An 18,437-nucleotide genomic window follows, 5' to 3' on the forward strand; every position below is an offset into this window, starting at 1 on the left:
AAAATAAATACTCAAAATTCAATAAAAAAATCAGATGATGACATCATCGTGACGTCACGCTTTGCGGCACATCTTTGCCACAGGGTCTTTGCTTGAGGCAACTTTGATGGAGACTGACCCTTGCAAAGAGACTAAAGTGCGGCAGAAAAACTGTGTACAAAGGAATGGGAACAAGGAGAAAAAGAAAAAAAAACCTCGACAAAAAGAATCCCTTTTAAGCCCCCCCAAAAAAACAAGAATACATTTTTCGCAAAGTTGCGAAAAAGCCAAAAACAGAACAGAAGTAATGCTTTTTTTTTCAAAATTGCACCAAAAAAATAAAAATCTTGACAAATGAATGCCTTTTTTGCAAAATGCAAAAAAGCCAAACATAAAAGATGAACAAAAGAATGCCTTTTTCTCAAAATGCAAGAAAGCCAAAACAAACAGAATGCTGTTTTTGCAAAATTGCAAAAAAACAACAACAAAAACAAACTAACGAAAAGAATGCCTTTTTCGCAAAATGCAAATAAGCCAAAAAGAACAAAAAGAATGAATTTTTCGCAAAATTGGAAAAAGCCAAGAAAAAAAAACTTTAACGAAAACAAGAGCTGGTTCGGCAACAATGCCAAAACAGTTAATTAAAGGTCAAGCCAGGAAATGAAGCTTTTCCTTAAACTCTTTAATTATCTTCATTCGTAGATGTTATACATCTCTGAAAGAGTCTTGTAGCAAATTGTACACATTTGCATTTTATGGCAGATGCAGATTTTTTTACTACACAAAAAATACATGTACATGCCCATGTACAGTAGCCAACTTACCGGCAATGGGGACATTGGTATCGCTGTTCGGTAAGCCATCTCTGAAGGAAGAAAAAAAAGTTTGATTTATTAAGTCATTTGAGATAACCTCAGTATGAAGTAAATCTATACTGCTCATTCTACTTCCTGGATTTATTACTGGTGTACACATAATCTTTTCAATTAGAGATTGTGCCTGCAAATGGAAAACCACAGAGCTGTTTCTGAAATGTTTTGATGTTCTATAGCTGAATGAGTAAAAAATTCTCTGTCTTTAAAACACAAAATTGAGTTCAAATACCGGCTTACATGTGGACCTGCAAGAGACAAAAACCTGGTGGCGAAACACGCACCATGTGGTACTTCATCATGTTACAATGCAGTGTGTCTTCAGAAAGGAGGGTCATAGGTCCGACAGGCCATTATGGCCATTGGCACTCCAGGGCATTTTGCATGTGTGTGCCACAGAAAAGTAGTGCCATACATGTACATGTACATGCACTACCAGTATACCAAGCAAGATATGGGATGGACATGTACCCTACTACATATCCAATCCCTGCACACCCTACAGTATTGTTACATGTACCTAACGCATGCCCCGAGATGTCTGAAAAGAATTCCTGAGATTCCTATCAAACAATGATTCACACAAAGGTGGGTGGTGCTCTCTGTCCCATATCTTGCTTCATATGACTTTAGTTCAAAATAATGTTCAAGTGAACATACTGAAATTGTAGCATCTGTGTTTGGGTTGCAAAACTTATTAAAACTGAAAGAAAAAAATTTACTTCAATATTTGAAACAAAATAAAACTTGTAACTGTCTTAAGAAAGATGTCCAGAAATTGCGCTCATAATTGAACAATGGGTCGATCATCAATGTGTACATTACAACAAAATGTCAATGAATTCCCCAGGCATTGAGTCTTTCGTCGCGATAAAGGATGAATTTCTTCCAGCACAGTCTCCATGTGAATGAAAGGTTACACTTCAGTTCAGATCACTGCAAATGCGTGACTAGTATTTTAACCTTAGAACTTCTGAACTTCACTGAAATCACTGTATGTCGAGATATTCTGGCTGGAGAAAGGCGGAGCAGTGCTTCACGACTTTCCCCACCACCTGAAGGGTCTCCTACAGACAAATGCACCACCTACATGGATATTTACCCATCTCGGTTCAAATGACTTTGGCCGATTCAATGCTAGGTCATGCAGGAAGGCAATAAAAAAATGCTTTTGCACATTGCGGTTACTCCTACCACTGTGTAGCATAACTTGGTCTGAAATCCTTCTGAGGGTTGTGTACCGAGGATGGCTCAAACAGAACTCATTACAAAGAGCCCTCGATGGGGTCAGAAAATCACTGAACTCATTTGCGAGATGCCAGTTAAATAAGCTTGACAACACATCTCTTATAACCCACCCAGGGATCACAGCATCCCAGCAAAGTTTGTTCTTGATTGATGAGGTGCATTTATCAAACGAAGATTCAGATAAACTAATTGCTGATTTAAAACCGCCATTCAGAATGTAGGGTCAGTACAATGAGTCCCAAAATATTCAGGCCTCCTGTAAATTTTAAACGTCTGTCAGATAAAGCCGTTTTTTGTTGTTTTTGTTTTGTTTTGGCCCATCCACTTGTTCCTTGTAGCCAAATAAGGAAGGCCCAAATTAGACATCATACAAATCAGAAAAACTTAGGTAAGATTGTATATGTTAAGGAGACACATGTAGTTAGATGTTTGTTTCTATTAAAGTCATACCCTGATTGAGCACGCTCTAAGTGAGAGCTTAGCAAAGTAGCCTGTCAGAAATTGTTATGAGTACTATTATTGTCATATCATTAAGAAACATTATTGTTAAGTGACTAGAAGAAATACATTGTTGAATCAAAAGCTTTGGGGTGATGCACGTTGTAGTTTATGGAGCTGTGGAACAAGCTCAAAGGTGAAGCTGAGCAAAGAATTGAGTTTGAGAATTGTTAGGAGCACTATCATCATCTTAGCATTTGACCTAAGGTCTGCATGAAGACTTTAGTTTTGGCATCAACATGTAAAAGATTTAGTGATGGAAGTTTAAATACTGCACGGGTGAAAGGCTATAAGCTCAATGTTGGAGCTTAATAAAGGGGGCAGTTGACAATTGTATGGTATTATCGTTGAGCTCGTAGCATTGTTCCACGACAAACAGAAAGACGTTGTCTGTTAAATTAATCAGTTTGGAGCGATAAGAGTGTTATTATGAAGATGTAAGGAGTCAAAGTTAAGGCATCAAGAGTAAAAGTTGGATATACATTAAGTGGAATTAAAAAGCGACCAAGTGTTGAATGCTTTTATAATGGAGATTTTTACTGTGTGGTTCTCACCCAAGGCACCATGTGACCTTTAAATGTGGTCTCCACAAATCGCTGCTACTCATCAAGCAATTCAGTTTGTTTTTGAAGTTTTTGACAGATAACGGCATGGCAATGTGAAAGGCTGAAGTGGTCGGTAGTATTCAGGCCACAAAAACACTCTGGATGGGGTTTGGATGGTTTAAGCTCAAGGATGGGGGTGGCATTGCCAAGTTTTGGGAGTTCACTCGCGGGCCAGCGGAAAGGGATGAGCAACTATTGCTGGGGGCACTGGTTTGTGTCCACAGGTTGGTATTTCAGGTTTGCAGTCACCCCCTCCTTGGACTCTTGTATTGCTTGTTTAGCATATTGCTGCTAATTCTTATTGTTGTGACCAAATTGTGTATTATTGTTGTATTGCACCAAAAAAAAATTGGGTGATGACGTCATCATGACGTCGTCTGTTTAGAATGTTTCTTATATAAGGCTCTTTGTTGCCTAAGTTTCCAAAATGGTGGCTTGAGAACATGTACAAAGTCAAAGGGCTAAAAACACATATACAGAAAAACTGTTCCTTTAAGTGCATGTCACTTGATTTGTGCTTAAACTGAAAGATTGTATGGAATATTACTTGATGTTCTGATTCTTGAGTATTTCAAATCAAATAACAGGATGTAAAATATACTATTTCTTTTATGCTCTCAGTAATTTTGAGCCAAAGTTGAGGATTACTCGCTCGTTAGTGTTAAGTAGAAAAATGTGTACAAACCTTATGGCAAAATATTAAATATTGTTGCGCACCCGCAAATCTTGGAATCCTAGCGCCCCCTCGTTTTACTCGTTTTCGGTCCTTGCATTTGTCAGGGTCTCTTATTTAGCTCAGCTATGCATTATGGACATGTAGCAGAGACGCTAATTTTGTATTAAGTTATTCATGCTGTACTCTGGGCGTGATCCTTCACTCCTTTATCCATGTGTTTTCTCTGCTCAGTTTTAGTATGTCGAAATTCCCCTCCACGTGGCTGCGTGGTTGGGTGTGGTAAGGTTCCCTGAAATGCTAATGTTCAGAAACCTCAGACTTTGTAACTGTCAATCATTCGCCACAGATGACCAGGTAAGCACTTTCACGCACCCGGCTCTACACACTGTACACATGACTTCTTATTCTGTATTTTACCTTTTTACACACGACCCTTAGTTTCTTGCACACGACTCAAGCAGGAAGTCATGTGACCCTTTGAGATGGAAGATTTTTATTGGTTGAGATGTTCAGCGACGCTCATATTTTATTGGTTCCTAAGCCTCTAGAATCCTATAAATAGTGCGGATTTTCCCGAGCTCGTCGGTCAGGTGCGGCGGACCAAACCCTAGTTGCGAGAGCGGAACCTAACGTAGTGCGGTGAATAGACCCTTTCCGAGAGAAGTGCGATAGTAACCATTCTTATGGCGAAGAAATGTAATCATATGAATGAGCAGCTAGCTTAGCTTAGACCAATGCGAGAGCGGTACGAATTAGCCCAGGGTGCTAGTGAGAGTCGTAGCGGCCCATCACCGCTACGTCCGAACCAATTGCCGGGCGACACACCCCTGGGTCTCTCGCCACCCTTGGCTTATTGCATAATTCTGGGTTCTCATAATTCTTTTATTGCATAAACGATAAAAGTTTTCTCTGAAAAAGCATGAGGGCGCCCTTTGGCTTTTCTGGTTTTGCTATAATGTGGGTACAGCAGTGAATGATCATGTGACTGGGCTGTAGTGTTTGTGTTCGCGAGTTGCTTCGATATGATGTGTCCTTATGCAAATTGCTTCATTTTTAGGCCGATGGAATTGCATTTTCCAGCGTTCCTTTTGCTTCCCTTTGTGGGAAAGGCGGCAAGCCTGACTTTTGGAAATCAGGTGCTAGCAGTTGCATCAAAAAAATTTCTCCCACCTCCCTGCCACCACCATTTTTAAGTCTTTCGGTCTTGGGCAATAAAATTGGCATTGGAGAATGACTCATCGTATCAACTGATGTCAATTTCTCAATTCAGGTTACACCACAATAGTAAAATGCAGAGACGGGAAAGAGCAATTTTTCCCATAAGGGATGAGATCAAAAATAAATTGACCATTCGCATGCATTCACACTGATTCCTTGCTGTTCTGCATGCCTTCCCATTCTCCCCCGTTCTGAAGGGCCTTCCTACATGTACACCGCTTTTCTGGCATGAGTCATTGAGAGAGTATTGTTATGTTAATTGGCCATTCCTTTGCATGTGAGAACGGCAACATCACTACAAATTGCAAAGAACAAACAAGCTGTTCCTGAGTCTGTTGTTGGTCCTAAAAGTGTTGATGGGGTTTGGTCTGATAAGATTTATTCCTCCCTCTCACGAACACGCATGCTAACCCTTTGATGTACCAACTTTTTTATATTCTTGCTTAACATGTTTCCACGGATAACTATAAACAAAAACTTGCCTGGGCAAGTTCTACTGTCCAAGGATAAGTTAATATTTTGGCAGACTGTATGCTGTATAAAGTAAAAGTATTAACATGGTTGGCATCAGGTTGAACAAAAGTGCAAACCCTGAGAGGTCCAGATTTCAATAAAGATGTACATGTATACATGAAAGATTAATATTTTTGGCAGTTTGAATACATGTACATGTTCCAGTGTGGGGGAAAAAAACCATGTGGTCCAGGTTTGCCATGAGATGGGGAGTATCGGGTCAGGGGGGCATAATATTATTGATGGGTTCATTAGGAATAAAAATAATAAGACTACGTGAAGGTCCAGCTTTTGAAAAAGATCAAATGCTGAGATGAGAAGGAACAACTTTTTTACAAATTTGTAGCTCAGAAAAATAATGATTTTCCAGTGGGGCATGGGAAACAATAAAAGGCCACAGGTGGTCAAGGTTTGGATAGAGTTGAAATACTGAGATGGGAAGGAACTATATATTTGACAGGTTTAAAGTTCTAAATAAAAATTATGATTACTTGGTAGGTCCGGGAAAAAATAACAGCCCAAATATGGTCCAGGTTCAGATGAGGATGAAATGCTGAGATGGGGAAGAGCAATATTTTGGGTGTTAGAATAATAATCATTTGGTGGGGTAGGGGTAAAAAGGAAACCTCATGTTATCCGAGTCTGGGTACAGAAATGCTGAGATGGGGAACAATGCTTTTGGCAGGTCAGATGCTCAGAATAAAAGCTAAATGTATGTGGAAGGGCTTAGAAAAAAATAGAAACCACACATGGCCCAGGTTTGAGTAAAGAATAAATGCTGAGATGGATAGGAACAAAATATTTGTGTTGCGTTTGAAGCTTGGAATAAAAAAAGTCCACATGTGGTCCAGGTTTGGGTGAAGATAAAATGTGGAAATGGGAAGGAACGTCTTTTGGCAGGCTTGAAGCTCAGCATAAAAAGAGTGATTTTCTGTAGGACGGGAACAAAGCTCACTTTTTCCGTGTTTGAATACAGAAATTCTGAAGTGAAAAGAACAAAATACTTGTGGTACTTCTGAAACTCGGAATGAAAGTGATTTTTCGGTGGGGCAGGAAAAAGTAAAAGCCCACAATTGGCCTGGGTTTAGATAAGGAATTAATACTGAGATGGAAAGAAACTGTATTTTTAGAAGGTTTGAAGAAATAATTATTTTTGGTGGGGTGGGGAAAGATAAAAGCCCATCTACGTGGTCCAAATTTGGATAAAGATGAAATGCAGAGATGGGAAAGAACAAATTTTGGATGAAGGAATAAATGATGAGATGGGAAGGTAAAAAATATTTGTGGTGCGTCTGAAGCTTGGAATAAAAATCATTATGAAGTTGGACAAAAAAACCCAAGACACGTGCTCTACATGTAGGTTTGGATACAGAAAAAAAATGCTGAGGAGGGAAGAATTAATATTTTTTGGCGGGTTGGGTGCTTGGGATAAAAAAACCCACAGTGGGGCAGAAGAAACAATAAAAGCCACACAACTTGTGGTCCAGGTTTGGATTGAAAACAAATGTTGACATTTTAGTGAGTTGGAGGGGCTGGGACAAAATAAAACCCCTCATGGTCCAGGTTTGGATAGAGAAACGGTGAGGTGGGAAGAATTAGTATTTTTAAAGTTTGGGTGCTCCGAATAAAAAATTCGGAGGTGCAGGGAAAAAAGTAAAAACCCTCATGGTCCAGGTTTGGATAGAGCAATGCCGAGGCGGGAAGAATTAATATTTTTGCCAGGAAAACAAATGCCACACGTGGTCCACAGTTTCGATAAAGAAATGCCAAGGGGGGCTGTCAATCGGAAGATGCAACCAAAAGGTCTGCTGGAAAACTTCCATTTTCAATAAATGACCAGTCAATCAGCTGTCAATCTCTGGTTGAGGAAAGCTCCTCAGAGAATTTATTTGGAATACACTCCTGATTTTATTCTCTTAGTTAATTTTGGTTTTGGTCTGAAATATGAAGAGTGGCCTGTGAATTATTCTCATGAAAATGGGTCTTGCAGAAATTTCTTTTTTTGGCGGCGTTATTCATTGTCCGAATTATCGCCAAATACTGCTAGCTGCATTCGGATATTTCAGGATGAAAACCTTTCCATGAAAAAAATCTGTAAGGCACAAGGACTGTTGGATTGTTTCTGAAATGCGCAAAGGCGGGAATATTTTTTCTACTGAAGGTGCTTGGATTAAAAATCACACAAAAAAAGTGTGGTCAGTCAGGGCTGAAAATGTTTTTGCCCAGATTTCAATGAAAAATGCTGAAGTGGGCAGAGTAAACAGGCCTTGAATTTCATTTTTTTAGGGCACTGCCATTTGGCATTGGTAAACTGGCTGAAATAAAGGGCAGTAATGCCAAACATGAGGGCATTAATGCCATCCTAATTTTTTTATATCGCATGAAAATGTTTCAGGTCTAAGAAAATGTAAGATACGCACAGAGTGCGCTGTATTAGACCAAAAAAGTGCTCGGACAAAATGTAATAACACCATCAATTTTGGTCTGCCATTACCATCTTTTGATCTGTCATATTATGTGAAAGCTAGAGTTGTAACATGCAGTGTCAGGTGTCGAAATACACCTTTTTCCTGGTCCTTCCAGAACCGTAACATTTTTTTGTATGGGAGCAATTTTGTGCTGATTGAATGGCATCTGCAGGGAAGAAAGCTCCCAAAAGTATCTCAAACAGTGATGAACACCTGTCTTAATCTATGTAAATGTTTCTACATATGGCAATACACAAGAAAATTAAGAAAAATTCACACAATCACGACGGCAATCACGACGGCAAACCGGCCAACAATGTCCGTGTACATGTACTTCCTCATGCAGTAATCTGGTAATGGTGTAGGCTATCACGTGGTAATAAGCAGGTGTGATTCATCTAGACCAGCAGGTGTTAAAATGAGCAGAACAACCTCAAATTTAATAAGAGATTTAAATAAGAGACCAATTTCTGTGAATAAACTTGCAGAAAACCTCCTGCAACCATGCTGCAACATAACATCGATGTCTTTCTGGCCTGCAGCCGGCCTTTTTCATTTGCAACAAGTACAGCTGATGAAGAGTGTTTATGTAAAGTACATGCAGTACATGTACAGTATAGACTGGTACTGGTTGCTACATTTGCATGACGCATTCTTTTGCATGGGTGCAGCGCGGCGGGAACCAGAGCAGCTACATTTAATGCATAGAGTTTCGTGCACGTGTGGCGCGGTGTGGTCGAATGTGAGCAATCAAGGAACGATGTGTATGCCGCTTTCCGTATGCCTCCCTGAACAGGGGCAGTCACAATGCATGTGTAGGGCACTATGGCCAAGAGAAAAAAAGGGCACTGCCATCTTGGTGGTGAAATACAATCACTTTTGGGAGGCACCAAGGCCAAATGGGAGGGCAATCGAGGCCTGAGTAAATTCTTTATAAAGGCGATAATGTGGTCTGATGGGTGGAATACAACCTGGAATGAAAATAATGATGTGATTGGCAGGGCTCAAAATCCTACCCTAGTTCTAATCTGAAGAATGCTGACACCTGTAAACACTAACGTTTTTTCTTCAAGTTGGGTAGCCAGGTTGCATACATGTACACTGAATGAAAATAACGGTACGATTGATCGAGCAGCGCAGAAACCCCAAAGGCTCACCTCAATTAAACAAAAACCCTGCCTCAAAACTTTGTACGATGTGTATCTTTTTGGTTGATGAGAAGCTAGGCATTGTTTTGTGGAATGTAGTGCTGAACGGACGGTGCTCTACTTCAAAGAATTAAAAAGAAATATGTTACACAGAAGATTGGCCCAACTTTTAATTTTCCCTGCTGTTCACTGTTTGCCAAGAATTTCATTTTCTAACCATGGACGGTTGTCAGTATGCCATTCCCATTTTGGGGACTTTGCACTTTCTTTACATACGTTTTGTGCCACTATGGGTGTCACAGACATCTTGCTGTGTGCACAGACCGTGACAGGCCTTTTGTTGTAGAGGAACACGAGGGAACAGGAGGGCTGCCCTCACGTGTGCCAACGGGGGAAGCTTAAAAAAAAGAATGCATTTCTGGCATTCGCATGCGTACGAATGGCCAATGTATTTTTTATTCTGCAACTTCATATTTAAAAAAATGATGATCATTTCGGGGTAATTAGACAGAGTTCCAACATTTTGTAGACATTTGCAATTGGTTAGCTACTGCTGCATATCAAAGGAAGTAGAACTCATAATTTTTTTAAGTCCAAATAATTGTACCAGATGAATTGAAACCAAACTTCTCTAAACAGAAAAATTCAGCACATTTTTCATCAAATGTAATTTAAAGCTCCTTGAGAAGACCTTGACAAAAATAAGCCATGAAAAAAATAGTACAAAACTGACAGAAAATTAATTCGGAAGATTTAGCCCTCTTTGTTGCCTTGTTTTAAATAACTCCAACTTATATCAGTGTTATAGCCAGGTACAATAGCTTTCAGCCACCCAAAAGTTTGACTGCATCAAAAATAGAAAATGAGTACGTTTGTTGTGAATGCCATATTTGGTGGAATTTTGATGACGTTCAAGAAATTTGACAGGAAAAGAATGATGTTCAAAAATCATCTGAAACACTGGGTTTTAAAGTCATTTCGCAAAACGCCACTTCACCCACAACCACTTTGCCCATATGCCCCGTCGCCCACGTGCCATATTGTACACACAATATTTTGCGATATTGCACGCCTTAATTTCACAAGTGAGTAGGCCTGTGACTAACCAACAAATCTCTACATCTTTTTAATAGATTTACTGCATGCAATATTTTGGATATAATAATCAAAACATCAAGACCCAGACACAGCATGTAAAATGGTTTCTCCCACTTAAACGCTCCCACTTAAACGTTTTCTATATTTAAAACCAATATTTTTCTTAATGAGTTTTTTAACTGAGAGGCTTTTTTTTGTGATGGGGTGGCAAGGAATGTTATGGCTTGCACTTCATCTGACTAAATGAAATAGAATCAATGCTGATGACAAAACTCACTCTTATGCAGGGGAAGCAGCAGAGTTTAGAGCAGTGGGGACAGAGGCGAGCATCTCGAAGCTTTTCCATACAGATGAAACATCTAAATACTTCTGCCAAACTCTGTCAAAATACAAAAATAGTAAACACTATACATGAATGATTAACAGGAAAGGAAAAATACCGAACTGTCAGCATACATGTACATGTATTTGCAGTGAGCATTTAGCACTACATAGGAAAGCTACACACATAGTACCATGCACATGAGCCTTTAATGAGCAAGGATGAGATTCTGAGAAAATAAAAAAGTCTGAAATTTGTCCGAGTTGTGGGATGCCAGCATGCGTGAAACGCAAACCCCAGAGAAAAGACGCGATGACGTCTAACCACAGCACAAGGCACTGAAAATGTACATAATACTGTGGTACAAGTCATTTACGAATTTTTGTTATTTCTAAGCAAATGGAGATATACATATTTTGACAAAAATATGAAAAGTGCAAGAGCAAGTTAATAAAAATGCAGTGAATAGGCCTAGATGTCCTTTTAAAAAAGTTACTGGCATGAATATCACTTTGTGTTCCATCTCCCTTGTTCCGTGATACTAAAATAGAAATGTGTTTGTGGATAAACACAACTGCTTCGGCCCTGGTTTCATTTATTGAAAACCAGTGATAATATTCTTGACAAACTACTTCCAAAATTTAATGACCAGTGCACACAGACGATACAGTACAAACTTTGGTACACGTAAGTGGAATATTTAAAATCCATGTTATCTCGATATATGTCACGACTTGTCATATCATGATACCAACATAAGATGAAATCAACTTCCATCTTGACCCCCTCCCTTTCTAGCTATCTGCAAAGTTTCAACAAAATGGGACATGTACTTTGCGAGAATAAGTGCTTTTAAGAGTGCCACTTTAATGTCATGCGACTCGTCAGCTGATGACGTCATCATCACACCAGGTTAATTTGAGTCTAAAACCCTTCCCTTTCCAGCCATACACTAATTGTAAACCGAATCGGTCATGTGCTTTGCGAGATATAGTGCTTTTAAGACTGGCCCTTTAATGTCACATGATTTGTCATCTGATGAAGTCCTTATCATATCAGGTCAATTTGGGTCTGAAACCCTTCCCCTTCGAGCTGTACACAAAGTTTCAACCCAATCGGACATGTATTTCACAAGATAGAGCACTTTAAAGAGTGTCCTATTAATGTCACATGACTTGCCACCTGATGATGTCATTATCACGTCAGATACATTTGGGTCTAAAAATCCTTCCCCTTCAAACAAACTTTCAACCGAATCGGACATGGACAACACAAGATATAGCACTTTGAAGAGTGCCCTTTAACGTCATGTGACTTTCCACCTGATGATGTCATCATTTGGGTCTGAAACCCTTCCCTATCCAGCCATACACAATGTTTAAACCCAATCGGCCAAGTACTTAACGAGATATAGTGCTTTAAAGAGTGTCCCTCTAATGTCGCAACTTGTCACCCGATGATGTCACTTGTACAGGAAGCTTTTCTAGCTTGTGACCTTAGTGTGTGCCCCTAACACAAACTCAGTCATATCGATATCAGAGCAGAAGCAGTCTTTCTGTTGAAAAATGTGTACAAAACCTATATATATGAGGGAAAATTGATTTTGTTGTAGAACCATCCTTAATTGTCTGATGGTTTGCTAAGTATGAAGTCAATCAGATTTTTAAAAAACTACCCGGGTCAAGTAATACGATGATTTAGTAGAAAAATGCATAGAAAACTTATGGGAAAAATTCAATATTAAAAACTTAAAAATAAATCGTGTGAAGATGTCATCATGACAAATTTCTTCTAGGACCTAGCTGACATGATTATCTGAAGGTCTACCAAGTCTGAAATCAATCAGACAAACCCTATGGAGAAAAGTCGGAAAAAGGAAAAGAAAACGAGAAGTTCTGTGCCTGTCACAAGGACAGAACACAGGGCTATTTTGCCTTTTTGTTGTTCTGAAGAAAAGTGCGTTGTTGGCATATCATCCGAAGGAAGTGAAACACAGAAACAGAGTTGCCAGTCCACTCGGTTGGCCACCACCATGCTGAGTTTTATTTCCAATCCTTTCCTCAACAAGCACAACATTTTAATGCCTTAATAGGCAGAAACAGTGAACAAGGTCAACTAACTGCATGCAGTTTGGTTATAACTCAATAACCCAATGCACATATAATAAGCATCAAACTGTTACAACTCTTAACAAGGTTAAAGGTCACTTCGATAATTAGAATAAGTGATTAACTGTAAATCAATGCCTACAGGCCCATTCCTGGGGTATCCTAGTGGCAGGAATGCCACCAAACCGAGCGGGACCGCAAGGGCCCTTTCCCCGTTAAAAGGTTAAAGGTCACTACCAATATCAATTAAGTAATCACAGGTAAATCAATGCCAAAAGACCCGTCCTGGGGTTTCCTAGTGGCAGGAGTGCCACCAGCCCGAGCGGGACCGCAAGGGCCCTTTCCCCGTTAAAAGGTTAAAGGTCACTGCCCTACTCAAATAAGTAATCACAGGTAAATCAATGCCAACAAAACCCGTCCTGGGGTTTCCTAGTGGCAGGAGTGCCACCAGCCCGAGAGGGACCGCAAGGGCCCTTTCCCCCTGATCATTTTCCAGTCCTGGGAGGTGTCCCAAGGCCATAATTTCTTCCTTTTATTTACTATTTGGAATTTTTCCACCAAACAAGTTCCTACATGTATTTCAGGAACTTGCCCCACCCCACCCCCCCCTTTTTCTTCATCGATTATTTGTTTCGTATGAGTGTGCGCGGCACTATGGATTCTCAAGGCTTTGAGGGATAAAGGAGGGCCTCGCCAAACAGCGCAAAAAAGGCTATGGCATTGAACACGTTCTCTTGGAAAAGCAAGTTGCCCGCCGAAGACAGATGAATGCCGTCACGGTAGTACAGAGTGTGCTGAGATGGCTTAATGTTGTGTGAATGGACAATTGCATGAGCGTTACCTATATTTGTGCATACTTTGTGACCATGCTTGTTTAGATTCTTCACACACTTTTTTCCCCTGCCCGACTTTTGTTCCCCATAATAGAACAATCTAGGTAGGATGTCCAACCAGATGATCGTCGCGTTACGCAACAGACTGCGGGTTTTCAGGAGGCCCTCCTCAATTTTCTCCCGGATTTCGTTTATTGGTGAGGAGAACAGATCATTTGTGCCTAGATGAATGACGAGGGCGTGAGGTGCAGGCCCTGATTTTAATAACCTATTGAGAGTGGGGATTAACTCTGCCAAATGAGCTCCTTGGATGCCAAACCATTGGATGTGGTGTGATGGAGAGCCCCTGGACACGGCCTTCCCTGCCCAGTACACTATGCTGTCACCTATCACCCAAGTCCTTACCACCCCTGTATTGGATAAATAAAAGAAACACAACCAGCAACAAGTATGGTAGTTGTAATTAATAGGGAGAGGCCTACTTTTGGCATATCACGGGTATGGATCAAACTTTATCTGGCCGAATGTAACTATTTACTGCTGCTGATCTCCACCGGCACGCAGATTGGATGTCAGGAATTGACATGCCCTGTAAGGCTGCCGAAGTGGCAGCCCCAATGCGGAAACTGTGGCCACTAAAACCAGAAGTGGGCACTCCCAGGATTTCCAGACACTTTTTGAGCATGTGGCGAAATTGGTATGCCGTTAAGGGGGTGCCGTCTGCATGCACAAACAGGCAGTGGCCCAAGGGCGGGCGCAATGTTAAGTAGTGAGTTACCGAGCGCACTGGACAAATTTGCGCGTTTGTGTGGGGGCAGAATTTTAATGTCACCGAGTTACCTTGTTGGTCAGTTTTCGAATACCTGAGTCTGACCAGCATCACCGGCTGGTCATGCCCCACAAACCACACATCGCCCACTCCCAAGATCTGTGAGCAATCTGTCTGCATGCTAGCTGCAGTCAGTTCCCCCACTCGGAAAAACCAAAAAAAGGCCAGCACAAATGCTGCGCGAAACAGGGAAGCCTCCAAATTCGGTTTTGCGATTGACCCTGTGACATGACAAATTTTTTCTAACAAATCTAAAGTGATGGGGCGTCTAGTGTCAGACTGTTGATTCCGCCTGCGGCAACCTTCTCTGAGTTTCTGTACTATAAAATTTTGGGAGGGATCTGCCCATCCCTTCAACTTGTGAACAAATGCCACTGCCGAAATATAAGAAGTAATTGTGGGTGGTGCCATTCCTTTTCAGGAAAGAAACGCAATGAAAGCAGCCACATGCTCATTTGGAGCAGGCCATGATGGTTGTAACCCAACTTCAAGGCAAAATTGCTGAAACATGGTCACCCCTCTATCGTAGCTCACCCAGGCTCCTAGATAGAGATGCCCCTAGGAGTTGCTTGGCCCCAGCATTCAAAGCTGCCAGAGAAAACTGGGTATTTCCAACCCTGCGTGAGCCGCAGAAGGGACCAGCTGTCTGAACCTTGCCATCTGTGAACGGGACAGTGCATCTGCGATGTTATTCTGAATGCCAGGAATGTGCTTAGCTTTGATGGTGACATTGTCCCGCAGGCATACGAGAACAAAGTAGCGCAACAATTTCATTATTAAGGGGCATTTTGATGTTTGCTTATTGATTATGTCTACGACTGCCCTGTTGTCGGATCGAATCAAAATGCGCCTACCGGACAAGGATTTGCCCCAGAGAGCGATCGCTACCACTACCGGGAAGAATTCGAGCCACGCTATGGACCGTGCATTGCGGAGAATAGACTGGGGCCACTTATCCTGGAACCACTGACCAGCAAATAGCCCCCAAAGCCAATGCTTGTGCTTGCATCCGTGAATAGTTGTAAGTCCGAGTCCAATACTCAAAACTGATCTGGGATAATTGTTTCCCATTGAAGCTTTCCAGGAATACCATCCACATGTTCAGGTCAGCCCTTGCTCCCTTCGCAAGCCAAATTTTGTGCTATGGTTTCTGAATACCTTTCGTTAAGTCGATCAGGCGGCGTAAAAATGCACGACCGGGGTCACCGCTCGACAAATGAATGACAGTGAGCCTATGAGAGATTGAAGCGTTTTTCAAAGTGACTTTTTCCCCTTGGAGTACACTAGTGATCTTCCCAGAGATGGCTATAATTTTGTCATTTGGGACTGATACGGTTTGAGTAATTGAATTTATCTCCAGCCCAAGGAATGTCAAACATGTGGTTGGCCGAATTGTTTTCTCTTCTGCAAGTGGGACACCCAAATTCTTACACACTGCTCTGAAACAATCCAGGACTTTTTGACATGACCCACCGACTGAATTAGCCCCCCCTATAAACAGAAAATCATCTGCATAATGGCAAATGTTATCAGAGCTGGCCTGTTTTCGCACCGCCCATTCCAAAAAGGTGGAGAAATTCTCAAACATTGCAGCCGCACATGCCGCCCCCACTGGCAGGGCCTTGTCCACATAATAATGGTCATCCATCTGAATACCCAAAAGACAAAAATCATCCGGATGTATGGGGAGTAGGCGGAAGGCTGATTTTATATCCGTCTTGGCCAGCAATGCCTCTTTTCCCGCACTGACTACGAGGCAGACAGCCTCATCAAAGTTAGTATAATGAACTGTGCATGCCTCTCTGTCAATACCATCATTTATGGAATTCTGCTCAGGGTATGACAAATTGTGAATCAGTCTGAATGTGCCTGGCACTGATTTGGGTATCAAACCTATTGGGGAAACTCTTAGGTTCGCAATTGGTAGCCTGGTAAATGGACCTGCCATCCTACCAAGTTCAACCTCTTCGGTTAGTTTCTTTAGTGCAATGTCCCGATTTTGCTTAACAGACTTTGGGTTGGGGGCTGATGACCGTGCCCGGACTCCAGAGTAACTTAACTTGAAACCTTGAGTGAACCCGACCCGTAATATTTGTGCCTTATCTCCTGCTGGGTATTGGTCAAGAAGGGGCAACAAAACCTGCACGTTTATCAGGGAGTGTGCAAGACAGCAAAGACATTGATTTCCCTTGGGGCATGGCTTCTTTGAACCGGAGGATTGACTAGCGGTGTTGCCCACCGGGCTTGTGTGGTCCTTTGCAAGCAGCTGCCCCGTGATCATTGGAGTAGCACCCCGCACATTTGTGTATGAATCTGCACTGAGCGTTCGAACATCCCTGCGTTCGGTTGAATGCAAAGCACAGACCGCTGGTACGATTGATGTTGAACATGTGGGAGTTGCGCACTTTGTATGGAATTTTCCCCCCTTTTTGACTCCCGAGGCTGTGCTGAGACGCTCCAGCAATTGAGAGGTACATTGCCCACAATTCCCCATCAATTAGAGCCCAAGATCTATGGGGATGAAGGTGCTGACGTAGACGGAACTGCCTGTCATATTCCAGCCAACCCCGCCCGGGCATACGTGCTGCCGCCATTCTAATGGTGTACATGTACTTGAATAGTTTCAATGCCCTCCCCGGATGAGCACTAACAAAGATGGAGGAGTACACTAGAAATGCATCTGTCCAGCCTAATATGGAAATGATTTGTGGTCTTTTCTTCCCATCTTGTAACCACAATTGCCCCGAGTTATCCAGGCTTAGCGTGTAACTGGATAGGGAAGGCACAGTGGCTCCCAGGGGAACGCAAACAGAAACCAGAGGGCCCTCACATGCCCCAGACCCTAGTGAGACATTGGGGCTACCCAAGCACACCCCTACTAGGCTGTTGTTATCTACTGACACATTCTGAACAGGAGCCCCACCCAAAGAGAGTGGGATGCAGGTGGACTCACCCGGTGCACGGAAGTTCAGTCCCCCTGCCGGAATGGCTGGAAAACCCTGCTGCTGTGCTGCCCGACCTTCCGCTGCCCTCTGCCTGTGTTCCGTAGACCCCGCTGCCTGGGTTGCAAAGCCACTCGGCTGGCATGGCAGCGAACTGACATCGGGTGCGGCTGGGCCGGGGACTGTAGCCGTCACCGGCACAGTCGAGGGGACACACACAACTGGGGGCAAAGTGTCAAGACCGCCCGTATAAGCGCTCGCGATACCGCCCGCCGTGGAGGATGCTGGCATCAGATTCGAAGGTACAACTGTTCCGGTATTTGTCAAACTCGCCGTCAAAGTCGATCCAGTCGAAGGTTGCAGTTGCTGAACGCAAGCTTTCCAGAGCCTGAAACCGGCGGCTGTTGTCTCACCGAAGGAGGGCGCTGTGCAACCCCGCTGCTGTCCGCAAGAACTTGAGGGCCGAGAAGTGTCTTAATTTCACGCGCCTGAGCGCGAGTGTGTTGCGGAGCTGCCGAGCTACCAGCCCCACTCATGACGGAAATTTTCGTCGTTGACGGTCTCCCGGAGGCCTCTGGCGCTCTCCGCTTCTTCCCTCTCCCTCGCGGCATGCTAAGAAACGACTAGCCGTCACTAGGCTCAGGAACAGCAGATTTATTACGACTTTCCAGCGAGTAACTGTAAGCTTATTTTTTCTACGTGCGGCAATGGTGGTGGACCTGAAGGAAATGTGACATTTTCGCGCGCAAACTGGCCTGCCCAGGAAACATACATGCGCATAATGCAGCCCTTGATTGGTTAATTGTGCGTGCAGCGCGCCGGGTCTGATTCATTCACCATACTCACTCCCCCGGACTCAAAGTTTGTTCTTTCGAAGACAAGCTCCGAAAAACTACATTAAAATACATGTATTCATAACTTACATATACAGGTTTTAACAAAAAAAGACAGGTGCTTCAGGAGATAAAGTGCTTTGAAAACTGAACCTTTAAAGGTCATGTGACTTGTCACTTGATGATGTCATCATCACGTGAGGGTAACATTCGTCAAAAGCACTCCTCTCTCAAGATATCTACAAAG

General features: G+C 42.4%; 1 protein-coding gene across 9 annotated transcripts in view; it reads right to left on the reverse strand.

Moving 5' to 3' along the window:
- The window catches only part of trim37 (tripartite motif containing 37), a 317,829-nt gene that overhangs the window by 285,441 nt on the left and 13,951 nt on the right, over window positions 1-18,437 (reverse strand). For all 9 annotated transcript variants that reach the window (XR_015426288.1, XR_015426287.1, XM_087140616.1 and 6 more), the window contains 2 exons: window positions 10,601-10,702; window positions 804-844 (listed from right to left, as the gene is read on the reverse strand). Coding sequence is in view for 6 of the 9 variants with exons in the window: in XM_087140616.1 (XP_086996742.1) it covers window positions 804-844; window positions 10,601-10,702 (143 nt within the window). In the remaining 3 variants the exon portion in view is untranslated. Of the gene's footprint in view, window positions 1-803; window positions 845-10,600; window positions 10,703-18,437 lie in introns of those variants that run through there.

The sequence above is a fragment of the Acanthaster planci genome, linkage group LG09 (genome assembly GCF_054643075.1).
Source record: "Acanthaster planci isolate LZ-2023a linkage group LG09, COTS_SCS, whole genome shotgun sequence".
Classification (NCBI taxonomy): Eukaryota; Metazoa; Echinodermata; class Asteroidea; order Valvatida; family Acanthasteridae; genus Acanthaster; species Acanthaster planci.